This window comes from Neoarius graeffei, chromosome 22 (genome assembly GCF_027579695.1).
Source record: "Neoarius graeffei isolate fNeoGra1 chromosome 22, fNeoGra1.pri, whole genome shotgun sequence".
Classification (NCBI taxonomy): Eukaryota; Metazoa; Chordata; class Actinopteri; order Siluriformes; family Ariidae; genus Neoarius; species Neoarius graeffei.
The window spans coordinates 3569416-3586643 of NC_083590.1; the positions used below are offsets into that span (position 1 = coordinate 3569416).

Below are 17228 nucleotides of genomic sequence, written 5' to 3' on the forward strand. Positions count from 1 at the left end.
ATCAGCTGGCTCCCATCTTCACCCAGATCTTCAGTAGATCCCTGGAGCTGTGTGAAGTCCCCTCATACTTCAAACGCTCCACAATAATCCCGGTTCCCAAGAAAACCACCATCACAGGACTGAATGACTACAGGCCTGTAGCTCTCACATCTGTAGTCATGAAGTCCTTCGAGAGACTGGTGTTGTCATACCTGAAGGACATCACAGACCCCCTGCTGGACCCCCTGCAGTTTGCCTACCAGGCAAACAGGTCAGCAGATGATGCAATCAATATGGGACTGCACTACATCCTGCAACACCCTGACTCTGCAGGGACATACGCCAGGATTCTGTTCGTGGACTTCAGTTCGGCATTCAACACCATTGTTCCAGACATCCTCCACACCAAGCTCACTCTGGAAGCTTGTCAACTCGTCAGCCACCTGTCAGTGGATTACAAACTTCCTGACTGACAGGAAGCAGCAGGTGAGGATGGGGAGCATCATATCCAGCACTCGGCCTATCAGCACTGGCGCCCCCAAGGGTGTGTGCTCTCCCCACTGCTCTTCTCCCTTTATACCAACAACTGCACCTCAAGAGACCCGTCTGTTAAACTCCTGAAATTTGCAGACAATACAACGGTCATTGGCCTCATCCGGGATGGTGATGAGTCTGCATACAGACGGGAGGTTGAACTGCTGGTCTGGTGGTGCGGTCAGAACAATCTGGAGCTGAACACGCTCAAAACTGTGGAGATGACAGTGGACTTTAGGAAGAGCCCCCCCCACTCTGCTGCCCATCACCATCAACAACAACACTGTGACTGCCGTTGAAAGCTCCAGGTTTCTGGGTTCCACAATCTCTCAGGACTTGAAGTGGGAGACAAACACAGTCACTATCATCAAAAAGGCTCAGCAGAGGTTGTACTTTCTGCGCCAGCTCAGGAAGCTCAACCTGCCTAAGGAGCTGCTGACACAATTCTACTCTGCCATCATTCAGTCTGTTCTTTGCTCTTCCATCACTGTTTGGTTTGGATCGGTCACCAAACAGGAGAAGAACAGACTGCAACGGACAATAAGGTCTACAGAGAAAATTATTGGTGTCAGCCTGCCCTCCATCCAAGACCTGTACCTGTCCAGAGTCAGGAAACAAGCAGGTAACATCTCTGCGGACCCATCACACCCTGGTCACAATCTGTTTAATCTTCTACCCTCAGAGAAGCGATATAGATCTCTGTATGCAAAAACAACCAGACACAAGAACAGTTTCTTCCCTCAGGCTGTTTCTGTGATGAACAGCTAAAATCCAGATTCATATATCAGTAATATCACTTGCAAAATATCTGCACATTCATACCGTCATTCTGTGCTCACTGTTACTTATATTTATACTTATTTAAATTTACTATTTCATCTTTGCACTAAGCACCATATTGCACCAAAAGGGAAATTCTTTCTGTGATGAACAGCTAAAATCCAGATATCAGTAATATCACTTGTAAAATATCTGAACATTTATAGTCATTCTGTGCACACTGTATACTTTATATTTATTTAACTATTCCGTACTTGACTTACCTGGATTACTTTGCACTATGCACCTATTTTTGTTGTTGTTGTTTGCTTGTTTGTTTGTATGCTTTTTTATCTGTTTTGTACTATGAGAGCTAAGTGAACCGGAGTCAAATTCCTCGTGTGTGTCCACATACCTGGCAATAAAAAGTGTTTCTGATTATTAAACAAGGGAAACTAACAGAAGTGCTTTGGCTTTGAGAGTATTGCCAAATTACATAAATATACTGATATGTAGGCCCAATAATTTGACTTATTATTATTATTATTATTATTATTATTATTATTATTATTATTATTAACCTATTGTTACCATTTGCATAAGAACCATTAAACCAAGATTTTTTTTTTTACTTTTGTGTTTTAGATTTGTTTGTTTTTTTAACTACACCTTTGAACTTGAAGCACTGCCAAACAGTGCCTCAGTAATATGCACACACTTATAAAAAGGTCTACCAGAAACATGGGACTTCAAACCGAGAAACCTAAAGACCCACTGTAGCCCTAATACTGACTGATTACACAGTCCCAGTATGAAGAAGGGAGAACTGAACGTAGGCTACGTGCTGACTTAACCTCACATGACAGGCCCAGTCACCCACAGAGATTTGGTAAAAGAAAAGTCAGCATTCTAATGCGAAGGATGTGCCTGCTTTCTCGCCACCAACAGGTCGAAACGAGGAAGACAGAGTGACCAGGCCACTCGGAGCGTGTTTCCTGAGTTGAGCCTGTTTCGGTATTTTGTCTTTGTGGCTGTCAAATGTGAAAATGCGGTCTCGCAGAGGTATGTTGAATGGAAAGGCATCAGTGTTTTCACTGCCATCTCACTCAGCTGGGGATCTTCATCGCAGCATGACAGCCAGAATTCAGACAGAGAAAGTCGACCAAATCTCGACTGCAGACCAGCATCACACGAAAGCTCCAGAAGTTTATCCTGCACCACAGGTGGCAGAGCACTCGTTTCTGGGTTGGTGAACAGATCTCTTACCCATTGCTTTTCCGTGAGATAGGATTTTGAGGGGAAGTATGAATCAAAATGACGCAGTGTTTCAGTAAGGTGTTGCGCGATCACTGCCGGCACCTGCCCCAAATCCACACCTTCATCAGCCAGAGACGACAGACAGCCGAACATGTCAAACACACCTCTATTAACTCTGTAGGTCCAGACTGAGAGCTTCTTTTTGAAAGCCATGATTTTATCATTGGCTTGAAAAATGTCACACGCTTGGCCTTGGATCGACAGGTTTAGCATATTGAAATGGTCCAGGATGTCAGAAAGATAAGCTACCTTCATAAGCCTAGACTGATCTCGCAGGTGATTGGCAAGATTGGACTGTTTATTTGTCAAGAATGCCTCAACCTCATGCCTCAACTCATACACTCTGTTCACCACTTTACCCTTCTTCTTCTTCTTTCGTGTATCATCATCATATGTCCAGCTTTGTGTCGTGTAGCCATGCCCTCATCTCAGGTCCCACTCGAAAGAGGCCCTCCTCTGAAGGTGGTCTATACAGGGGACAAGCGGTGATTATGTGGTTGGCAGTCTGCTCAGGCTCCCCGCACTCACACGCTGCACTGTCTGTTAGGCCCTACTTCTTCATAGAGGCTTTGAAGCAGCCAACCCTGGTGCGTAGGCGATTCAGGAGAGTCCATTGACGGTGAGGTAGGTCTTCTCCTTCAGCGCCATCTCCAGGATCCTGGATGTAGTGGTGTATACACCACTTTACCCTGTGACAGCTAACGAACCTCAGAGTGCAAGAGCAGATGAACATGATCTGCATCCATCTCATCACACAGAGCTGTAAATAGACGGGAATTTGTCGGATTGGCCTTAATGAAGTTCACTATTTTGACGACTTGATTTAAAACTTCATGAAGCTCTGTGGACAGGCATTTAGAGGCAAGTACCTCTCGATGAACAACAGCGCATTGCCTGCACTGATGGTGAAACGGCTTTTACCCGAGCAACAACTCCGTTGTGCCTGCCGGTTATAGCCGCTGCCTCATCTGTGCAGACACCGACGCAATGCCCCCATATCAACCCATGCCCAGAGATGTACCCATCAAGCATACGGAATATTTCTCCAGCGGTTGTGGTCCCTGGAAGCACCTTACAAAACGAAAAATCCTCATGAAACCGGCCCTCGTGAGCATATCTGATGTAGACCAGGAGCATAGCCAAGTTAGAGAGATCCGTGGTCTCATCCAATTGAATGGCAAACCAGTCAGATGACTTCGCCCTTTCTAAAATTTGCATTTCGATGTCTGCCGCCATATCGTCAATTTGACGACAGACCGTGTCATTTGACAGAGGAATCTCTTTTACTTTGGCTGCAGCAGCCGGACCCAACACCTCACTACAAGCAGTAACAATCGAAGGCATAATTAGCTTCTCCCCAATTGTGAAGGGTGCCTGACATTTGGAAATGTGGTGTGAAATCATGTATGATGCCTTTGTTAGCTTTTCATTCTCGGTCAAATTACTTTTCAACACTTTAGTTTGGGTGGCCAATTCATCACGTTTTCTTCTGAAAAAATCCTCTGATTTATCCTTGAGATGCGAATGTTTAGTTTCCAAATGCCAGCGTAATTTGGATGGCTTCATAGCTTCGTTGCTTAGCATGGTTTGGCAGATAACACAGATTGGTTTCGGGGGACAACTATCACTTGAAATAAAGCTGAATTGTATGTATGAAGGGTCGTAATTGCGAGTGAATGGGCGATATTTTTTTTCCTCTGGCTCATGTTGTGTATCTGCACTGTCAGATGGGCGCTTTCCAAAGAAAGAGTTAAGAGTAGCTTGCTTTGAACATGCCATGATATTGCTCTCATAAAGCGTGTGTGCGCAAATGACTGGACTTGGGACAGAATGAATGAATAAGTGCAAGTGTGCAACCTCGCGTGGGCGGGAACGCTTAACATTCTAGAATGGGAGGGCTGTACTTATGCTACGTGGCACACAGTGACAAAAGCACTGAGAGCAGAGCCAGCCAATCGCTCTTCTACATAATAGTGACCAGTAGTTTGAAATTATAATACTGACTACTAGTACAGAGGCAGGCTTGCGGACCGACGGTAATCTTCTCATGGACCGGTACCGGTCCACGTCCCATAGATTGAGAAACACCGCCTTAGGTCATTGCGAGTGTAAAAGTATATAGATAAGATAAATTAAAAACTCTAGAAATGGGGGGGGGGGAGGGTTTGGGTTTCTGTCCATTTGTGTGAGATTCTTGTTCTCGCGCTGTCTCGAGAACGAGTGGCTGAATGTTTGTAGGATTTATATGGAATGATCTTTGTTTACTTCCTAGATTCTCCAATAATATAAATCTATAGTGTTCTATAAATACACTGTGTAGATGACGGAGAAACAAGTTTATTGCCCCTGTGTAGTGCACTATAAGTCTAGTAGAGACCCATCTGAGATTTTCTCTCTCTCTCTGTCTCTCTGATTAAAGTTCATGGTCTCTCTGCTGTTCTCTGTTCAGCTTCAGCTGCTGATGGTTTAATATCACACACAACAGAGGAGAGAAACTAAATATCTCATCTCATTATCTCTAGCCACTTTATCCTGTCCTACAGGGTCACAGGCAAGCAGGAGCCTATCCCAGCTGACTACGGGTGAAAGGCGGGGTACATCCTGGACAAATCGCCAGGTCATCACAGGGCTGACACATAGACACAGACAACCATTCACACTCACATTCACACCTACGCTCAATTTAGAGTCACCAGTTAACCTAACCTGCATGTCTTTGGACTGTGGGGGAAACCGGAGCACCCAGAGGAAACCCACGCGGACACGGGGAGAACATGCAGAAACTAAATATAACACTCGGTATTATCATTATTAATGACACTGTTAATGAGAATAAACTCATCATCTTTAAAGTCAGTATTAAACCAAGATGGAAATCTGTTGATGAAGTGTGTGTCATTGTGTCTCTGCAGGTTGCGTGGTTGTGGTGTCTCAGATGAAGGCTGTGCTGCTCTGAGTTCAGCTCTGAGATCAAACCCCTCACACCTGAGAGACCTGGCTCTGTCCTCTAATAAACTCAGAGACTCAGGAGTGAAGCGTCTCTGTGCTGGACTGGAGAATCCTCACTGTAAACTGGAGAAACTGAGGTAAGATAATCTCTCTGAGAGTCACATGACCTGCTCCTCAGTAAGACCCATTCTCTAATAGTGAGACTGAAGCAGAGGTTTTAGCTTCATCATCAGTGTCCTGAGGAGGAAGATTGTTTCCGTTCACTCGGGGTGTAACGATTAATCGAGTTCGTCAACTAAAACTGATGACCAAATTAGTTCCCAACTGATGTAATAGTTGATTAGTTGGTGACATCATCACGTGCGTTTTTCGCGCTAACTCGGAATGCTTTGATGTTCGCACTTACTGGAGAGAAATTCACAAAAGCGCGAAGGCAGCTTCAAAAACAAAAACCTCCAAAGTGTGGGAGCTTTTCACACTGAATTATTCCCAGCGAACCTGTTCACAGTCCAAATACCATTTCCACTTTTAAACGTTACATCGACGTCATAATGTCACGGCGACGTTTACAGCTGGAGATGGTGCTGCTGCTGACTGCACGAGTTTGCAGATGTCTGGAGAATTTGATATTTTCTCACAAAACCGCAATGAAAATTCTGCACCTCCTGTTTATGGGCGTGGCCAAAGTGAAGGGTTTCTGGGTTTGATCTCGGTGAAGTTGATGTTTGGGGAAAAAGTGACAGCCTGAATAACGAACATCTCCATTTATCGTGAAACTGCACCGATAGAGGGGAAACATTTATTTAGAGCACGTTTCGATATCTACACAGGATTCTAGAATCAAAACAAAAATATGGTTTAAATGTAGATTTCTTAAACGGAGTGTGAGGGACGGAGCGGTGACGCGCGGGAGCGAGCACTAAACCGTTTATCGACAAAAACAGCGAGGAGCTGAACTGCTGCTACTGTTTCTGTACTGTTTTACTGTTCACTGTGTCATTTATCACCGTTCACTAAAGATTAACTCCATTTGAACGAACTCGGTTGTTTTAGAAGTGCAGGGAAAGACCTCCCGGCTTTTTAAACACGTTTGTGTCCAAACTGAAATATTCCCTCCTTCAGCTTTGTCGTGTTCATCTCTCATCTGTAGAAACATTATCTGGGATCAAGAAATGCAGACATCCACACTGGCTGTTAAAATATTTGCGTAGTTCAATTATTATTATTATTCTGCAAAGTGAATCATGCATCGTGACATCTGACTCCTCCTAAAAACAAAGTTCACCTGTGTCTATTGAAAATCGTGTTTTCCTGGACTGGTTCCTGAATAAAATTAATCCTACCAAGCGTCAGAGACATGGACTGTATCCTCACTCTGCGCTAAGAGAGCAGGGAACCAGTCTAAAGTAGCTCGTCTCGTTTCACGGGAAATGCGTTAAGTTTTATTCATCAACATGACAATATATAAAAGTACAAAAATATTTTGAGGAAATCATTCACATTTCCTTGTTTTTGGTTATAATTCGTCAAAGCATGTGTGTGTTCGAGTGAACTGGAAAAGCTCGGCTCAGAGGGGTCCACGCAATGACGTAATTACACCAATTGGCTCAGAGCGATGAGGGTCAAGGACATCGTGTGCCAGCAGCGCGGTTGAAGTGGGCAGGTGTCAAACTTGAAACTTTTATATCACGATTGGAGTTAATAATAAATAATATCACTGAATAATGTTCCTTACCTCTAACCAGTGTATATATATTACCATTTTTTATTGTTTTTGATGGTTTCATATATTTCGTAATAATATTTTTATTTTCTAAATATTTATCAACAAACTGCCATTGTGGCATGGGAGCCTGTGATTGGTGGACAGCTGACAAAGGGTGTCTCCCATTGGTTGTAAATCGTGACATAAAAATCATAAACACATACGGGACCCGCTGATTGGCTGTTCACATACTGAAGCCGAGTGGAGATGTCTGGCATCTGTTGCTGTTTTGCGAAGAAAACTACAGCTAAAAAAGTTCTACTACTAGATTACTTGGACAATCTTAGTCGGAAAGAAGCGCAGGATAGATATACACGGAAATGAGAGTTTATTAGCGGTTCTGATCCGTGCAAAATTCCTCGGAACGACTGGGGTGACGGTGCACATTTGTAGCTGAGCGTTAGCATTAGCTGCACGTTGGAATATACATTCTTTTTCCCGAAGGGTCCCGACACAGAAGAACAGTTTAAAAAAAATTACAGAGGCAAGAAAACCTTCTTTGTGTAAAGACTTTTTCCCGACATCAGTTTTTGGGAACAGAATGTTGTGAAAGCCAAAGCATTTACTCTCAAAGGGCTCTGACCTAAACTGTGGGCTAGATCTCATACCCACCCCTCCATGTCTCAATAACCCCACGGACATGTAGTTACACAGCTATCTGCACTCTGTCATTTATACAGCGATGCTTATTATTGTTAAAACAATATCTGAAGTGTTATTATTTGCAAAATATCTTGCTCTAGACTTTCAAACAGTATTGTAAGATTTTATTTTAATTTTATCTAATAGTGGTCGGAACAACAATTACAAACGCTAACAGAATCAGCACATTCCAGTTGTAGCTGTAGTTATATAGTAACTATAACCACCCTGTAATAATAATTTCAGTAAACGGTTAATGTTTAGTTCCCTTTTCATTTATTTTCGATTCAAAAGCACAACTGAGTCACTCAGGTTGATCAGTGTGTAACGGACAATAAAAGTTTTATCTAAAATAGTTTTTTCCTGCTTTAGTTGATTTATTTCTGTTTCACATGTGTGCAGCTGTTGTAAAGTTCAGTGTGTGTGTGTGTGTGTGTAGAACTATCTTGAAGTGTAGGTTCATTTCTACACTCTGGTTCCACGGTGACATTTTGTACAGGACTGGGTTCCTCTGATAACAGAAACAAAGCTGCATTATTATTATTATTATTATTATTATTATTATTATTATACTCATTCAAACCTCTCCACAGCTTAATATGCCCTAAATTATGAATTCCTCTACTACTAGAACTTTTCTTTCTGAATGTGTCTGCATATATTGGTGTGATGGTTTTGTGGATTTATCATAATGATGCTGCTTCACCTATTAAAAAAATCCACTGCATTCTGTCCTCTCCAAAATAAAATCAAGCTCTGGGCAAGTGGAATTGTTTTTCGGGTGAGTATGTTTTGGGTGCTGCTCCCACATTGGGCCGTAAAACTGGGAGATTTTTTTTCAAGGACTGAAGTGTTAATTTTATTGTCTTCACGCTTTGGGGTTTATTCCCATTTGTGTGAGATTCTTGTTCTCACGCTGTCTCGAGAACGAGTGGCTGAATGTTTGTAGGATTTATATGGAATGATCTTTGTTTCCTTCCTTGATTCTCCAATAATATAAATCTATAGTGTTCTATAAATGCACTGTGTAGATGACGGAGAAACAAGTTTATTGCCCCTGTGTAGTGCACTATAAGTCTAGTAGAGACCCATCTGAGATTCAGTCTCTCTCTCTCTCTCTCTCTCTCTCTCTCTCTCTCTCTCTGATTAAAGTTCATGGTCTCTCTGCTGTTCTCTGTTCAGCTTCAGCTGCTGATGGTTTAATATCACACACAACAGAGGAGAGAAACTCAATATAACACTCAGTATTATCATTATTAATGACACTGTTAATGAGAATAAACAGGTGATATTAAATCCTCATGACATTCTGAATAATAAAATTAATTTTACACTCATCATCTTTAAAGTCAGTATTAAACCAAGATGGAAATCTGTTGATGAAGTGTGTGTCATTGTGTCTCTTCAGGTTGCGTGGTTGTGGTGTCTCAGATGAAGGCTGTGCTGCTCTGAGTTCAGCTCTGAGATCAAACCCCTCACACCTGAGAGACCTGAATCTGTCCCGTAATAAACTCGGAGACTCAGGAGTGAAGCGTCTCTGTGCTGGACTGGAGAATCCTCACTGTAAACTGGAGAAACTACGGTAAGATCATCTCTCTGAGAGTCACATGACCTGCTCCTCAGTAAGACCCATTCTCTAATAGTGAGACTGAAGCAGAGGTTTTAGCTTCATCATCAGTGTCCTGAGGAGGAAGATTGTTTCTGTTCACTCGGGGTGTAACGATTAATCGAGTTCGTCAACTAAAACTGATGACCAAATTAGTTCCCAACTGATGTAATAGTTGATTAGTTGGTGACATCATCACGTGTGTTTTTCACGCTAACTCGGAATGCTTTGACGTTCGCGCTTACTGGAGAGAAATTCACAAAAGCGCGAAGGCAGCTTCAAAAACAAAAACCTCCAAAGTGTGGGAGCTTTTCACACTGAACTCTGAAAGGAAAGGTTGTGAATGACCCAGTTTGTAAAGCTGACCTTAGCTGGTATGGAAGCACATCCTCTCTGTCGGAGCGTGTGAAGAGGAAGCAGGTCGGCTCACTGGATGAAGGTTCATCTCAGGAAGTTAGCTAGCTAGTTGGCTAACGTTAATGGTGAAAGCCGTCTTATGGTCTTCATGTTATGAGCTGTAACGTTTATTGGAAATGCAGAGTCTCTTGATTTGTTGATGGAGTTGGAACAGAGAAGCAACTAACAACCTGTTATTCCCAGCGAACCTGTTCACAGTCCAAATACCATTTACACTTTTAAACGTTACATCGACGTCATAATGTCACGGCGACGTTTACAGCTGGAGATGGTGCTGCTGCTGACTGCACGAGTTTGCAGATGTCTGCAGAATTTGATATTTTCTCACAAAACCGCAATGAAAATTCTGCACCTCCTGTTTATGGGCGTGGCCAAAGTGAAGGGTTTCTGGGTTTGATCACCACCACCTCCTGGTTCCAGTGGGAAAGCGGGGGACTGTACCACCACAGGGAAATAGGGGTCTTTGGTGGTGTGGTCCATTCTGACAGGGGTGTTTTTAATGGAAATGGTAAATATGGGTGTTTTGTGTGTGTAAAGGGGTCTGGGTGAACAGGAAGTGTGTGTTTGTTTAGTTGAGTCATTATTTTATCATTGAGGTATTAATGAGTTAATTGATTTATATTTGGATTTGGTTTGTCTGGTGGGCGGAGCTACGGCGAGTCTCTCACAAGAGCATGTGGAGATGCTGACTTTCCTCCATTTCAGTACAGAACTGTGATTGGAGCCTGATTTGGCTGTAACAGAGTTGAGGCTGCAGAAAGCACGTTCCTTCCTCACTGTTTACATTTAGATGGTTGTGTGGTTTACCTGGTGAAGGGGAAACTGGTGTAGTTTTTTATTTTATTGCTGCTACTTTGCTGATCCTTGGTTTTAAATTTTGACAGGAAAATAGATTTTGGACTTTTTATTTTTGTCTGAGCAGGAAAGATCATTAAAACATTGAATTTTTGAAAGAAGTGCTATGCTCGGAAAACCCCGCGTCCGATCGTCCGAGACGACTAAATGTGCGTGTGTGCCATTTGAGCAGTGATGGGAATAACGGCGTTAGAAATAAACGGCGTTACTTTTTTTAGTAACGAGTAATCTAACTAATTACTTTTTACATCGTTATAACGCCGTTCCCGTTACTTACAATAAAATACTATGCGTTACTTTATTAAAGCTGTTCTCAGTTGGCACGCTGCTCGCTCAGCCTTTCTTTCCTCTGCTTTAGTGTGGGGCGGGGAGATGCGAGACAACGGCACAGTAAGCCAATCAGAGTAGATTTAGACAGCACACGTAGGTAGGCTCCGCCTACTGCACTACTGCGCGCTCTTTCAGTCAGAAGACCCAGCGATGGCGAGCGGTCAGCCCAGCACTGCGCTTTCACACTGGAAATACAGCCAGGACTTTTCATTACTTGAAATAAAAGGCAAAAATGTCTACATGCAATGCACATTATGTCGAGGCAAGGCAAGTTTATTTATATAGCACATTTCATACACAATGGCAGTTCAATGTGCTTTACAGAAGTAAAAACAGTAAACAATAGAGAAATAAAATTACATAAAATAATTTTATTTTTATTCTAAAACAATTAATTAAAAGAATTAAAAGAAAATAAGAATTAAACAATAGTAGAAATAAAATAATAAAATGAAGTAGAAGTTCAAATAGGAGGAGAAAAAAAGAAACCAGCAGAATAGAATAAAGAATAAAATAGAATAAAGTTAAAATTAAAGTAAATTTAAAACATGCAGAGAAAGTAAAGATTATAAAAAATGTAAAGAAGACAATATTAATTATTTAACAGAAAGCATCTGAGAACAGCTTGGTCTTTAACCTAGATTTGAAGCTGCCAACAGCAGGAGCATTTTTAATGTCCTCTGGCAGTTGGTTCCATAGCTGTACTGCATAGTAGCTAAAAGCTGCTTCACCACACTTTGTTTTAACAACTGGTTTTAATAGTAAATTTTTCTGTTTTGATCTGGTAGATCTGATTGGGTTAGGCCGCTTCAACATATCAGAGAGGTAACTGGGCCCTGTACCATTTAGAGATTTGTACACCAGCAGCAATGCTTTAAAGTCAATTCTGTAGCTTACTGGAAGCCAGTGAAGGGACCTTAGAATTGGGGTAATGTGCTCTGTTCTTTTTGTTCGTGTGAGAACCCTAGCCGCTGCATTTTGAACCAGCTGAAGTCGTTTGATGGTTTTTTTTGGCAGGCCTGTGAAAAGGCCATTGGAGTAATCAACCCTACTAGAGATGAAGGCATGTATTAGTTTTTCCAGATCATTTTTGACATAAGTCCTCTTAGTTTGGAAATGTTTTTTAGGTGATAAAATGCCGTTTTAGTGATTGCTTTCATGTGACTGTCAAAGTTTAGCTCGCTGTCAATGAAAACACCAAGATTTTTAACCATTTCTTTAGTTTTAATCCCTTTTGTGTCAAGAATAGTGGTAATCCTGAGTCTTTCATCTTTTTTTCCAAATAGAATTACTTCTGTTTTATCTGTGTTCAGCTGAAGAAAATTTTGTGACATCCAGCTATTGATTTGATCGATACACTGGTAGAGACATTCAAGGGGGGCATAATCATTAGGTGATAGAGCAAAATAAATTTGGGTGTCATCTGCATAGCAGTGATACAAAATTGAATTTTTATTGATAATTTGCCCAAGTGGGAGCATATAAAGGTTGAAAAGTAATGGTCCAAGAATCGACCCCTGGGGGACACCACAGGTCAAGGGCATTGACGTTGAGGAACAATTTCCCAGGGTAACAAAGAAGCTTCTATCTTTTAAGTATGATTTTAACCAATTGATAACTTTACCAGTCAATCCAACCCAGTGTTCAAGTCGATATAGCAGTATGTTGTGATCAACAGTATCAAAAGCTGCACTGAGGTCCAGTAATACCAGGACCGATGTTTTGCCTGCATCAGTATTAAGACGCATGTCATTTATAACTTTAATCAGTGCTGTTTCAGTGCTATGATTGGCACGAAATCCTGACTGAAAATTATCAAAATGGCTGTTTGCTGTCAAGAAGGCAGTTAATTGATTGAAGACAATTTTTTCAAGGATTTTCCCAATGAATGGTAAATTTGATATTGGCCTGTAGTTATTTAATACTGAAGGATCCAGATTATTTTTTTTAAGAAGGGGCTTTACAACGGCTTTTTTTAGGGACACAGGAACAACGCCAGTCTCCAGGGATGTATTTATAATTTGAAGCCGGAGTCTTTCTTGAAGAGTTTGGTGAACTGTTAACAGTCATTTGCTTAGAGTTTGATTGTCTTATTATATCTGGGGATTTTAACTTGCATGTAGATAATACTGATAACAGTTATGCCAAAGGACTACTTGCAATTATTGACAACTTCAACCTAGTACAACATGTACAGGGGCCGACCCACTCTCGTGGTCATACTCTTGACCTCGTCATCACAAAGGGTCTTACTGTTTCTAATACTGTTGTTGACCTGGCCTTATCCGATCATTTCTGTGTTTTCTTTGATGTTTCTATGTCTCCTCACATTCAGAACAGCTCAACGACTATAGGTAGGAGAGTCATAAAAGACAACACATGTGCTCTCTTTGAGCAAGCTCTCTCTCAGAACTCAACCAAAATGTCAGACTCTGTAGATGATTTACTGGAATTTTTTAATTTAAATATGACCCAAATTATGGATGATATTGCTCCATTCAAAATCAAAAGAGTCAATGATAAGCAGAAAGCACCATGGAAGCAGTACCCGGCTGTTAAACTGCTAAAGAGAGAATGTAGAAAGACTGAAAGAAAATGGCGCAAATCTAAACTTCACATTCATTATCAAATCCATAAAGAGATGCTTTGTAATTATAATTATGAAATTCGTAAAGCAAGACAGTCTTTCTTCTCCAACATCATCAGCAGGAATATGAACAATGCCCGTGTGCTATTTTCAACAGTAGAGAAGCTAACTAATGCCCCACCACAATTAGCACCTGAACTTCTCTCAGTTAATAAATGCAATGAGTTTGCATCCTTTTTCAAAGGTAAAATTGATAAAATACGGCAGAATATTCCTCATAATATATCTCAGTTGCAAAAAATTGAAAAACTGCAATCACCAATGACACAGATAGATAACTTCAACATAATGTCAGAATTTTGTTAATTGATTATGAGACTCTTGAAAAAACTGTACAAAATCTCAGTTCCTCAACATCTGAATTGGACATTCTGCCCACCAACTTTTTTAAGTCTGTTCTTCATCTTATAATTACAGATGTGCTATAAACAAGGAACAAAGTGTTTGTCCTCGTCAGTGGCCAGTAATTAGTAACATAACAATTTTAATAACTACAAAAATATATTAAATTTGATAGATGTCTTATCTCACATTGTCCCACAAAAATATTAATATAGTGTAGATAACGTTACGAATTGGTTCTGTTAACCAATTAGTTAACAGGAAAAGTTAACTAGTAACTATAACTAATTACTTTTTGAAAGTAGCGTGCCCAACACTGCATTTGAGACATCCAAAATGTAATCAGTTTTTGTAATCAGTTTTGTAAGATTTGGTACAAATCCGTAAACCTGTTCAAAACAAATAGTTGGCCATCTTGAAGTGTTCCAATAAAATGAAATCATTCAAAATGAGTTGTGGAAGTTTGTTTTCTGTGTGCTGTTGCGTCGCCAGACAAGGAGAACGGCTGGATGAATAGGAGAAAGGTAAAACTCAGTTATTTAACTCGAGTGGAGGTGGAGAAAATGAGTTTAATTCCAGAAATGGTGGACTGACACTTTAAGTGGAATGTTATGCTTCTCTGGGTTGGATGTGTTAAATGGAAGTAAGCTTTAACCCTTTAATGCGCAAGCTATTGTAACCCCCTCTAACGCACAACATGGGTCACAAGTGACCCGCATTCATTTCTAATGTAATTTCCAGCAAGGACATGGTTTTCTCTCTTACAACTTCTTGAAACAATGCATTTAACCCTATAATATTTTATAAATTGACAGATTAGGTAGGGTTTGATGCACAAAAACTATTTTTTATCATTTTTACTTTTGTATCTCATAAATAAACATGTATTTGTAATTTCTCCATTAATTCGCAGACATGGGTCACAAGTGACCCGCATTCATTTCTAATGTAATTCCAAGCATGGATATGGTTTTCTCACTTACACCTTAAAAAATCAATACTTTCACCTACAATATTTAAAAAGTTTATAAAGTAGGTAATGTTTGAAGCATAAAAAATTTTTTTACTTAAGTTTATTTTAATTTAACCTAGATTTGGTGTTCTGAGGAACTATGATATTTGCAAGTGTTTCCTGTCAGGAAAACATTTAAAGTCGGACCACTGTTGATCGCTGACTGTTGACACTCATTTTAGAAGTTTACAAAGCTGCTTCTGCAAAACTACGTGTAAGTATTTATTTTCAGTTGTAATATTACATATTTATTACACAACTGTTACAGAGTTATTATTGAAGATAATTGTACAGTGCTCTGGCAAAACATGCCAGAGCACTGAACGCCTTCACCATCTTTACTGCACAACACCCTGACTATATGAATGGTGTGCCAAATGCACGGCAGCTTTTCATCAAGGAGTTGGCCAAAGAGCTCATCATGCCTCACATGAACAGGCGCATGGAGACCTCTGTTCATCTCCGGAGGAATGTTACTGAGGCCATGGCAACATGTGGTGTGAAAAGGGGGAGTGCTGAGACCATCCATCCACAAGAGGACTTAAGACAGGGAGGAAAATCAAAGAGGAAGAGATGCAGCCTTTGTCCAACTGCCAGAGATAGGAAAGTCACCCTCTCCTGCTCCAAATGCACACGGCCTATATGCAAGGACCATTCAGTTACTGTGGTCATTTGTGATACATGTAAGAACTGAGACTGCTGTCTCGGCGCGTTCTCAATGTATACATGCCTGTGCCCATGCCAATATAATATTATCTTACCCAATCAGTTTTATTCAGTTACATTTACCACTTCCCCACAGTTTGAAAGTTAATATTCCAGTTGTCCATGGCTCACTATAGCTACTAATGCAGTGAAGTTCAGTATTGGTGCTTACAGTGTTAGTTGCTGTACATAATGTACAATGTTTAATGTTTTAAATATACCAACAACCTTTTTAATCAGATTACTATTAGAAATGATTTAGATTTTTAGAATATTATTTTTTTGTTATTTGTAGTGAAATGGTTCGCATAATATCACATCACATTATCTCTAGCCGCTTTATCCTTCTACAGGGTCGCAGGCAAGCTGGAGCCTATCCCAGCTGACTACGGGCGAAAGGCGGGGTTCACCCTGGACAAGTCGCCAGGTCATCACAGGGCTGACACATAGACACAGACAACCATTCACACTCACATTCACACCTACGCTCAATTTAGAGTCACCAGTTAACCTAACCTGCATGTCTTTGGACTGTGGGGGAAACCGGAGCACCCAGAGGAAACCCACGCGGACAACATGCAAACTCCGCACAGAAAGGCCCTCGCCGGCCCCGGGGCTCGAACCCAGGACCTTCTTGCTGTGAGGCGACAGCGCTAACCACTACACCACCGTGCCGCCGGTTCGCATAATATTTTTTATCTTAACACCAGAAGTCCCAGCATTTTTCTGTCTACCTAGAAGACCCACATAGGGGCCATTTGGCCCGACCGCTTTTCCCCAATACACTAATCACTCATTTTGTTATGGTAATGAGGCTGTTAGTGGCAGTTTGTGGGGTGAGGAGGTCACATTTCACACACTTCACACTTCAGTGGTGAAGTCATGTTGGCTACTTCTGTGTGAATGTGAGAATGAGGAATAAAAACACATTCTATTCTAAAATGTGAACATGTGAATGTCCCATGTGACCATAACGACTCATGTGACTGCAACCAGACACAAACAGCAATAATTATGTTCATTCCACTATGGCTACTTCACAAAATGTATTCCAATTCATGGAGTAGCCATAGTGGAATGAACATAATTATTGCTGTTTTTTAAAAGCTGAATATGTAATGATAAATTTTGATATTAAATGATGAAATAAACTAATTTCAAATATTACTGCAAATAAATTCTGATTCTTATTCTTGTTCTGATTCTTATTCTATTACTGCAAATAAATTCTGATTCTTTTACATAGGAAATTAATGCGGGTCATTTGTGACCCATGTGTGCAAATATAATATAGCTACATAAAAAGTGTTATAATTCAATGGGTAACCATAAATTAATGAAAAGAATAATTAATGTTTGAAAAAAAACT

The 17228-nt window shown here is 40.8% G+C and overlaps 1 protein-coding gene across 3 annotated transcripts in view; it reads left to right on the forward strand.

Moving 5' to 3' along the window:
- Positions 1-17228, forward strand: part of LOC132870536 (NACHT, LRR and PYD domains-containing protein 12-like) — a 129924-nt gene that overhangs the window by 96657 nt on the left and 16039 nt on the right. For all 3 annotated transcript variants that reach the window (XM_060904212.1, XM_060904210.1, XM_060904211.1), the window contains 2 exons: positions 5502-5675; positions 9354-9527. In XM_060904212.1, the coding sequence (XP_060760195.1) occupies positions 5502-5675; positions 9354-9527 (348 nt within the window). The remainder of the gene's footprint in view (positions 1-5501; positions 5676-9353; positions 9528-17228) is intronic.